Here is a 10148-nt window from a genome sequence, read left to right on the forward strand (position 1 = left end):
CATCCTCATCCCTGCCCCTCAGCCCTGCCACTGGTCATCCTAGACTGTCACTGAATTTTCACTGTCTTGGGCAAACTGTGAGCCCAGCTAGAGCTATTAGATGGGGTTCTAACTTGGCCCCGCCCCGCTGAGGGAGGGGCCTCGGGCCTGGGGCGGGGCCTGAGCGCAGACCCTGCAGGGAACACCCCCACCCCGGGTGCCGCTGATCGTTGAGGCGTGGGGGTTCTGAGTGGCGACTCCGGACCCTGCACGAGTCACCTCACTCTGTCGGACTCACTTTCCCTACTTTCAACGCTAGAAGAGAACCTGCGTGCCGCCAGGCCTGCCTGGAAGCCCGGTACGTATTCAAACAAATCCTTGGACACCCATGTCCACGGCAGCCCTGTCCACAGTCCCCAAAAGGTGGGAATGACCCAAACGTCTATCAGGGGGTAAAGGGACAATCAAAATGGGAGTCCATCCACACAACAGGATATTATTTGGCCATAAAAATTAGGAATGAAACATTGACGCAGGCTACCACGTGGATGAAACTTACCAGGGAAATTTAAGCTGAGTAGGAAGCCGAACACAAGTGAGGCCACACGGAGCGTGATCCCATGTATAGGAAATGTCCAGAACAGGCAAATCCCCAGATCAGTGGGTGCTGGGAGTGAGGGAAGGGGGTGGGCAGTGACCGCTCCTGGCAACAGGGCCTCCTCTGGGGTAATAGGAATGTCCTGGAGCTAGATGAGGTGGCAGGTACCCGACACTGTCAGCGCACGAAATGCCACCTAACTGTACACTTTAAAACGGCTCATTTCCCCGGGGCGCCTGGGTGGCTCAGTCGTTAAGCGTCTGCCTTCGGCTCAGGTCATGATCCCAGGATCCTGGGATCGAGCCCCCATCGGGCTCCCTGCTCTGCGGGAAGCCTGCTTCTCCCTCTCCCACTCCCCCTGCTTGTGTTCCCTCTCTCGCTGTGTCTCTCTGTCAAATAAATAAAATCTTTAAAAACAAAACAAAACAAAAAAACGGTTCATTTCCCGGTATACAGACTGTGTCTTGAAAACAAAAGCCTTCCCCCATTCATGCTTCCAAGCCTCCACGACTACACTAGGGAAGGGGAAATGGGGTCCAGTTCCAACCTGAGCTCAGCCTCCCTATGTGTCCCTGAGCCTGTTTCTCCTGCTGGACAATGGGCCCCTCAATCCCCCCTTGGCCTGGCCTTCAATCCCGGAGATTCTGACCCAAGATGGAGGTCAAAGCCACTCAGCTTCTTTGGCAGTTGTGGGAAATAAACCAATAAGCCCAGTCTTTCCCCACACTTTTATTTAAAAAAAACAAAAACAAAAAACCAAAACTGTAAAAAAGAGAACAATTTAAGGCTGATCAGAAATGTTGAGTCCCAGGCAGGGGCCCTGCCCCAGCCAGGGCTAAGACTCTACAACCCAGGGGGCTGGTCCGGCTGCCCCCTCATACTTTGTCCCTCCCTCCCTCCAGGAGGTTTCCAGAGCTGCACTGGGGGCCTGCTGTTACCCCAGGCTGACCTGTGTCCCCAGGGCCTGGCTCAATGTCCTGAACTGGGTTTCCTGGGTTATACAATATGCAGACAAGGTCTCATGTCCTGGTGTACTTGGAGGAGCCCCCAGACAGTCCCAGCCTGGGCCAGCAACCTCTCTCTGGCTTTCAAAGGCTGGGGCAGATGCCCCTGCCACCCACAGGTCCCACAAAGCTTCAATGACCTGCATCCCTGAATGCCCCATTCCTGGGCCCTCTTGCCTGCCGGACCTTGCCGTGTGGCCTCGACTGAGGCACTTGCCCTCTGAGCCCCAAAGGGGGTGATCTTCAAACATCACTCAGCTCTGACCTTCTCCGACTTCTTCTTCCTCTTTGTCTGCCTGCTGAGCTGTCATTCGTTCGTAGGCCAAGGCCTCAGCTAGAAGGCCCTTTGCTCCCAGAAGCCTTCTCTGCTCCTGTTGGGACTCTCCCCGCCCTGGGCCTCTTCCTCTGGTCCCACGAGACTGGAAGTATTTACGTCTGGCTATGTCTCTCCCAGACTAGAGGTTCCCGGGGGACCCGAGCCCTGTCCACGGGCCAGCACAGACCGACAGGATCCGACAATGGGCATTTGATGCCTTACGAGGACCTGTCCAGATACATCAGATTCCAGACTGGCTCTTCCTCTGTCCTGTGTGATGTCAGAAAGCTGTGCCCTGTTCTGAGACTCGGAGTCCCCAACTTCAATGCAGTCAGGTCGGTCGGCTCTTGACCCAGCACTTGCCCATGTCCACGGCAGCTGGAAGCACGTGTGCGACCTCATCCCTCGAGGTAACCCCTCGCTGCTCAGCAGGTCATGCAGCGTGGCCTCATGGCCTCTGAGGGTGGGTTTGGATCCTCCTGAGAGAAACAGTCCCATCCAGTCTCGGGGGGGGGGCACCAGAGGCTCAGAAACACCCCTCCGCCACCCTGCTTATCTCCAACTCCCACACTCAGCGAGGGGGGGGCAGCGTGTGGAGCAGACTGGGGTGCAAGGTGGGCTCAGGCCCCAAACTCATCTGAGTCCCACCCCCACCTGGGCTCCCAGGGCCTGGAGAGGTACGGGGGCTTCTGGGACCGCCACACTCACCTCGGAGTACAAGGGTGGCGGGCGGTAACGGAATTCCTGAATATAGGCAAAGAAGGGGCCTTCGAGGCTCACGTCGGTGTCCTGCAGTGGTGGAAAGGGGCTCTGCCCCGCGGCTGCCACCTCCCCGTCTGCCACCACCTCTGAGTACTCAGGAGGGGCTGCAAGTGAGACAGATGGGGTGGGTGAGGCTGGTAGAGAAGGGGAGCCCCAGAATCGGGGACCACGGCCAGGAGCCGGCTTGGGCCGATTCTGGGGCTGCAGGCCCTCAGGCTGAGGTTCTGGGAGGACCTGCGGCCGCCCGTGTAATCACCACTGTGCCCTTTTACAGATGGGGGCGCTGAGGCTGGGGGGACGGAGAGTCCACCTAGCAGCCGCCTCTCTGCCCACCCAGCCCCTGCAGCAGGACGGGGCGCTCACCCTCAGGCCGCTCTGGCAGGGCTCCCAGCCCCCAGTCCAGCAGGAAGCTGGCATGGCTGCCCACGCTGGATGAGCGGCTCCCGAAAGGGTGCAGGGGGATGGTGCCGATGACCAGCGGCAGCTCCAGCAGCAACTTGGACGTGCCAGGGATGTCCACGCAGACCTGGGGGGAGCGAGCCATGAGGGAGAGCGCCCAGGCAGCCTTGGGGGGACCGGGCAGATGCAGCCACCCCTGCCCCCCTCGGACCAATGGGAGACTCTACCTTGAGGGAGTAGTCCACGTGCAGCACCCGGCAGTGCAGGATGGAAGGTCCCACAGGGGGGATCCGCAGCGCCCGGCCCTGCCACAGCGCCCGCCGCCCGGGGCCCACAGGCTCGCCCGCGAGACTGGCCACCACCGCTCGTTTCTGCTTGCGGGCACCTCGAGCCATGAAGGTCTGCGTCTGGACCACGGCTGCCCGAGGAAGCACTGGGCGCGTGGAGCCATTGTCGATCTCCGCGAAGACTGGGATGACCTCACCTGTGGTGGGGCGCAGGGGGGCATCAGATTCCCCGTCTGCAGCCTTGAGGTCGGCCCTCTTCCCCATCCAGCCCCACCTGCCTGGTACCTGGTGTGTAACCCTTTCGGTCGATTTTGGCGGAGAGGGAGACGAGACCACGGCTGCTGTACCAGGATCGGGCGACTTTCTCCAGAGCTCCGGCCTGAGGGGCCTGGGGGGTGGAGGAAAGGGATACAGACAGGCCGCTTTGTGCAAACCACGGATCCCGCGGAGCTTCCAAACCACCCCCAGCTGAGGGAGGATTCGGGGGGGGGGGGCAGGGTTCCTGGTTTTGTTTTTTTTTTTTTTTTTAAGATTTTATTTATTTATTTGAGACAGAGAGAATGAGAGAGACAGAGAGCACACGAGAGGGGGGAGGGTCAGAGGGAGAAGCAGGCTCCCTGCCGAGCAGGGAGCCCGATGCGGGACTCGATCCCGGGACTCCAGGATCATGACCCGAGCCGAAGGCCGTCGCTTAACCAACTGAGCCACCCAGGCGCCCTCCTGGTTTTTTCTTAACTACCAGGTACCGTCTGTAAAAATAAATCCACAGACGAAACCCATCTTATAAAGCTGAAGATAAAGTGAACAAGCTAATTACTTAGCGGGTAATTAGTCCTCAGAAAGCCATTATTATCCCAAGCCCTGGCTGTCCCCTATTTCACAGATGAGGCCTTTGAGGCTCAGAGAGAGCGAGACACTTGCCCAGAGCACACACCCAAATTGGTGCAGGTAGGATCTGCCCCCAGCTCCGCCGGACTCCAAAAGCATTCCCATGCCTGCCCCCCGCCCTGCCAGGGCCCAGCTGTGATTCCCACTTTGTGCAGGAAGTGAAGGGGTGAGGAACCAATTGGGGTCACCCAGCAGCCAGGCCCCCACCTACAAAGCTCTCTCTACCCATCTGCCCTGGGAGGAGCCACTCACCAGCAGGGCAGGCGTGTTGATGTCCACCGGCTCAATGACAGTAAATATCTTCCTTGCCCGGCGGGCAGGGACCCAGGGCCGGTGCAGGGTGGCCTTGATGCAGTATCGGACACTGCCATGCTTACCCTCGAATGATGTCACCAGTGTCCTGCGAGGTGGAAGGAAGGGACTTCAAGGGGGAGAAAAACACAGACACGCAGGTGGGGGTGGTCCCAGAGACTTAGGAGAATGAGAGACAGAGACACTGAAGGCCCCCTCCCCCCCGGGGGGGGGGAGTCTTGGGGTCCAGAGGGTCCCGAGAAACCGAGCAATGGAGACCTAAACGTGAAAGGAGCTGCAGGCTTAGGGATTCCCCTACAATCCCGCGCCCCAGATGCCGGACTTACGGAGGCAGCTGGAAGCTGAATGGGAACTCGTGGCGCCCCGGAGGCAGCGTCGTGGTCTCTCCCGTGTCTGCAGGTAGGAGCAAGAGGGGGAGGCTCAGCGGCCGCTCCGACTTCCAGGAGCGCGCAGCACGTGCGCCGCGTCGGGGTGGCCGGCCGGTACCTGGCGCGAGTAGCGTGGCACGGTGGCTCACGACCTCCACACGCTCGCTGTAGCTCTGCGTGTACGCGGTGCTCGAGCCCGCGCTGCGCGACTCGGTCCAGTGCACGTGGGCGCGGCCCCGCGCGCGCAGCTTCAGGGCGCCCACGCGCGCCGGGCTCGCCAGCTCCAGCAGCACCCGGCCAGTAACGGCCTGGCCGCCGCTGAAAACCGGCTCGGCGCCCGCGCTCGCGCCATCCAGCTGCACCACGAACGCCTTCACCTTGTCGAACAGCATCGCGCCCGGGATGCGAACCCGCGACGCACAAACCCTGGCCTCGAACCCGCGACGCGGCGGCGCGAGGTGCGGAGGCTACAGCCTCAGAACGCGAACCTGCCCGGGGTGCGCAGGCGCACTTGCCGACCAGGTCAGAAATTCCTATGCGCCGTGCGCCGGCGCTGCCTTTATACGGCGAGCGGGGCGGGGCGAGACGCGGGCCCCACCCCCAGAAAGGAATACACCAATGGCGCGGCGAGGGGCGTGGCTCCGCCCAGGCGTGAAACAAAATAACAAACTCTGCAGCTACCCTCTACCCTCGTGGACCCCTGCGTGAACCTGAAGCATCGCGGGCCCGAGCCGGTCTCTCGCGGACCCCGGGGGTAAAGCGGGGGAAACTTAGGGTCGGAGTTGGGCCCCGGGCTTGAGGTCACCCAGCAAGAGCACTCTGCCACTAGGTTTAATCATCAACTGGCCACCGCTTGCAGATCGGACTCGAGGCACGTACAGCTCCGCGCGGGAAGGCTGTGGAATGGCCTAGCCCCAGTCGGGGCCTTGAGAGCCTAGGACCAGCCTGGGCGTCAGTTCCCCACTCCGAGCGATGGGGGAAGGAGGAGGAAGTAGGTAGGGCCTCCCTCTGCTTGGGCACCTGCTGCCCCCCGTCTTGTGATTCGAATCCCGCTCAGCTGGATGACCCCGGGCTAGTGACCACCTCTTGAACCTAAGTTTCCACGTTTGTCATTTGTAGAGCTGGAAGAAAATCGGCCTCGACCTCAGAGTATTGTGCATGAATCGCGGTGTAGCCTACGCTCGGACAACTTCCCCTTCCAGAGAGCCTCGCTCCCAGGTCATCAACCCACTCCCCACATGTCACCACTCGGTCACGCCTCGGCGCTTTTGCCCAAGCTTTCCCCACCACCCGATGTTCCTGTCGCAACTTGCGGCCCCCAGCAAACTCCTACGAGCCCCCTAGGCGTAGCCCTTGGGCCCGCTCCCCGCCCCAGTCCCCTCACAGATAGAGCCAAGTGGACGGGACGTCCCAGGAACCCCAGGGGCCAGGGCTGCAGTGTGCCCTCGAGACGGTATGATTCCTCTCTGGGCCTCAGTTTACTCAGAAAAGAACCTCAAAGAGCGTGTCTGAGAAAAGGGTTTCCTGGTCGCGGTCTGCAGGGCGCCGGCGCCCTCTGGTGGCAGCGAGATGCGCAGCTGCTCGAACCCACCCCCTAACCTGGAAGCCACCGTTGACCTGCCTTCAGATGGCCCTGGGAACCTCCTGAGGCCTCGGAACCCCCAGTGGGGGGCAGTCATAACCGGACATGGTCCCCTGCAGTCAGAGTGACCACAGGGGCACTGGATCAGAGCAGTACCTAAGGGAGGAACAGAGGCTGTAGACACAGCGATCAGCTTGGGGGGCTGCATGGAGGAGGGGACTCGGATTGAAATGAAGGGCTAGTGCCTTCTCCCAGGGCCAAGTGGAGCCCTGGAGGCTGTAAGCCCAGGGGGAGGTAGAGGATGTGGTGAGTCCTTTTCACAGATGGGTCCCCAGAAGCCCAAAGAGGGGCAGGGCCTCACTCGAGGTTACACAGCAGTTCTGCAAGCTTCACCCCAGTGTCTTAACGAAGCAGCTGGTTGAGTGGGACCAGGTGTGGGACCAATTTCCCTAAGTCTCAGGGGAAAGGAAGTGCCTCCGGGGCCTCTTCCTGTCCCGCCCTAGGGCCTTCTAGGCCTGGATTTCCACAGCTAGTAAGGGGAGAGTCCCCACATCTGGGGCTGTTGGGCAAAGTCTGAAAGGCTGTGGGCAAAGGATCTACTGTGTACAGCCCTGCCTGTGCCCATTTTACAGAAGAGTATAGTGAGGTCTGGCTTAGCTGAGGGGGTGGAAAGGCAACCCGGGGAGCCAACATCCTCCACAGCAAACATAGCTCAGTGCTGAGGCACAGACTCACCCCTGGCCTGCTCCTGACCGGCTGTGTGGCCTGAGTGTGAGGGACTGAAATTCAGAGCTGGGAGACAGATGGGAGTCCTCTCAGCCTGATCTGACCCCACCCCAAGTCTCCTCCCTTTCCGGGATGCAAACCTACCTGCAAACACCACCAGAACTCCCCACCCAGGTCTGAACTCATTGCTGCAAGCACTAGGGGTAAACTGAGGGAGGAGGCACGGGTAGAACGTGAGGTGGGGGTCTTCTTTGGGAAATCAGGGACCCCAGGCCTGGAGTTAAAGGGGGATCCTTGGGTCCAGAGAGGAGGATGTCCTGACTCTACCCAGGGGTTCTCCAGACTCCGGAGAGTGGGGGGTCCTGCCGCATAGCCTTTACCTGGAGGGCTTCCCGACTTTGGAAAGGGGGGGGCGCGCCCAGACCCTGAGAGGGGCTCCTGGGAAAGAGGGTTTGGTAGGGGGCGAGGGGGTAGGTGGGTGTGTGTCCCGGCGAGAGGGTCCAGACCCTGGGGGAGGAGGTCTCCACTTCTTAAGAAGGGTCACCCGGCCACACAGCCTCTAAGTCGAAGCTCGGGGCACTGGGGAGGAGCGCCCAGACCTGGGGAGAGGGCCCCGGGGGGATCCTGGCTGGGGGGGTGCGGAGCGAGCGGCTCACCTCGGAGCAGCAGCTGCCGCCGCCGCAAGTACGTCTCGGCAGCCGCGTAGTCGCTGGACACCGCGTTGACACCCACGCTTCGGCCCTCGAGCCAGTGCGTCGCCGCCCCGCCGCGTGCCGCCACCTCGAGCGCTCTCACCCGCAGCGGCGCCGCCGCCTCCAGCAGCACCCGGCCGCACAGCCGCTCCCCGCCGCGGTACGCGCCGCCGGGGCCCCGGGCCAGCTCCAGCGCGAAGCTGCGCACAGCCCCCGGGCGCATGGCGCAGGCCTGGGCGCACGGCGGGGAAGGCGCCCCGGGCCGCGGCTGGGCGTGTGGGCGGCCCTCCGGCGGCTCGGCGCCCTTCCTCGCGGCCCCGGGCGCCCCCGAGCTCCCTCTGGCCCCCCGCGAACTCGGGCCGGCGCCCGGGGGCTTCGGGCCGGCGCGTTGGCCGCCGACTTCCTGGTCCTCGGCGCCCGCCCCCGTGACGCGCCCCGGCCGCCGGGGACGTGCCGCCCGCGTGCCCGCGCTGTTGACTTTGTCACCCCCCCCCCCTCCCCGGCACGGGCGGGCCGTTTTTGTAGGGTCGGCGCTGTTGAGTCAGAGGCGGATGTGGCTGGCCCCGAGCAGAGCAGCCAGGCGGCTATCTGGTGGCTTCATGTGTCCCCCACCCGGCACCGCCCCGGCCTCCCCCTCTGGTCTCCTGGCTGTTCTCGACACACACCAAGCTCAAGGCTTGCCTCTTGGCTTTTGCACGGACGGTTCCCCTGCTAGGAACGCCCTTCCCCACATGGGCTCTCCCATCTCCCCATCCCCACCCCCATGCGCAAATGTCACTTTCTCAGAGTCCCCTAATCACACCCTGGTCTTGTTTTTTTCTTTAAGGCTCTGGTCGCTGTGTTTGTGACTGCTATGTTTTTTGCGCCTCGTCCTCCATCAGACTAGGTGCTCCCCGAAGGTGGGCACTGTGCCCTGTCCTCCTCACCAGATCTGACAGATGGGAAAACTGAGGCTCTCATAGGGGGCAGCCTCTGCCCAGAAGCACCCAGCGGTGGCAGTCAGGACTCCCAACGCAGGTCTGGAGCCTACTGGCACCTCCCCACTCTTCTGGGTCTTGCGCCCAAGTTATCTCCTGAACCAGGTGGCTAATGGCTTTATCAGAGGCTGCCAGGGCCTGAGGCTCTCAACTGGGTCCCGACTAGCCTCCCCAGGAGGCAGGCTTCTATCTCTTTGCTATGCCCGGAGCCCAGCGGCTGCCAAGGGCCTGCCATCCCTGCCTCACCCCAGCACACTGAGCCCAAGGCCTGGAGGGACCTTTCTGATTCTACTGGTGTCCAGAACCTTCCCCTCCAGCCTGCCCTGAGGCCACTCTAACCCCGGAATCACACTATACCCTCCCCCAAGTCCAGGTTCTTCACTTTGGCCTATGGGCTGGAGTTTGAATCCTGCCTCCCCGCCAACCCCCACCCTGTTCTGGAGCCCAGGCAGGTGGCTTCACTTCTCTGACCCTCAGTTTCCCCATCCTACCCTAGTCAGGTTCTGGTGAAGAATTGTGGTAATTTACATTATGTCCCCTGTATAGGGCAAGTGTTCAACGTATGTCCAGCGAAGACTGAATGGTCCTCCTTACTCATGTCACCTTCCCCACTGGACCATGGTCCCCCTGGAGCTTGGCCCACACTGGATGCTCCAGCAAAGTCGGGTGCTAGAATGGGAAGCGAAGGAGGTCTCCCCGATCTGCTGCCTCCTGCAGGCCAGGGCTGTCAATGCCTGTTAGGAGAATGCTGACGTCCTCAGGTGTACCCAACTGAGCTCAGGCTTGGAGCGCTACCAGGCTAGAATAGTCATGGGACGGGCTCAGCTAGACCCCCACATTTGTTCTGAGCCCTGGAGTCAGGTGGTCACCTCCCATGTTGTGATTATGAGCTCCCATAGTTACGCAAAACAGGCAGCAACTGGGTGGGTCCTGCTTTATTCAGAACTGGCAAGGACCCCTCTCCTGGTTGATCCATGCCCACCAGGGGCCTGGGGAGAGTCGGGGGGGCCAGGGGACCAAAGGAAGCTCCTGGCTCCCCGCCCGGCTCCAATCAGGGAGGAAGCGGGCGGTGGCCCACCCCTGCCCTCGCCTGCGGTCCGGCCCTGTCTTCTGCCCAGACAGTCTGGGTGGGGAGGGCCCTGGGCCACTCAGCCCAACTCAGCTTCGGCTCCTTGAACTCCAAGAGGCGCCACTGTACAGGGCTTCCTGGATGGCGTGGAGGTGGCGGCCACACGATGGCCAAGATTGAGGGGTCTGG

At 61.8% G+C, this 10148-nt stretch overlaps 1 protein-coding gene across 3 annotated transcripts; it reads right to left on the reverse strand.

The window, feature by feature from the left end:
• Window positions 1-1297: 1297 nt before the first annotated feature.
• ARRDC2 (arrestin domain containing 2) lies at window positions 1298-8327 on the reverse strand. Of its 3 annotated transcripts, none has more exons than XM_021683117.2 (8): window positions 7878-8327; window positions 4872-4938; window positions 4486-4633; window positions 3631-3733; window positions 3286-3542; window positions 3023-3185; window positions 2606-2763; window positions 1298-2376 (listed from the first exon to the last, which is right to left on the reverse strand). In XM_021683117.2, the coding sequence occupies exons 1-8, from the start codon at window positions 8134-8136 to the stop codon at window positions 2323-2325; spliced, it is 1209 nt and encodes a 402-aa protein (XP_021538792.1). In that variant the 5' UTR covers window positions 8137-8327; the 3' UTR covers window positions 1298-2322. The 3 variants fall into 3 exon arrangements, with proteins under 3 accessions (XP_021538792.1, XP_044773413.1, XP_021538791.1); XM_044917478.1 differs by lacking the exon at window positions 7878-8327 and adding an exon at window positions 5032-5425 and having other exon boundaries at window positions 1298-2373; XM_021683116.1 differs by lacking the exon at window positions 7878-8327 and adding an exon at window positions 5032-5425.
• Between the last annotated feature and the right edge of the window lie 1821 nt (window positions 8328-10148).

Source organism: Neomonachus schauinslandi, chromosome 1, assembly GCF_002201575.2.
Source record: "Neomonachus schauinslandi chromosome 1, ASM220157v2, whole genome shotgun sequence".
Classification (NCBI taxonomy): Eukaryota; Metazoa; Chordata; class Mammalia; order Carnivora; family Phocidae; genus Neomonachus; species Neomonachus schauinslandi.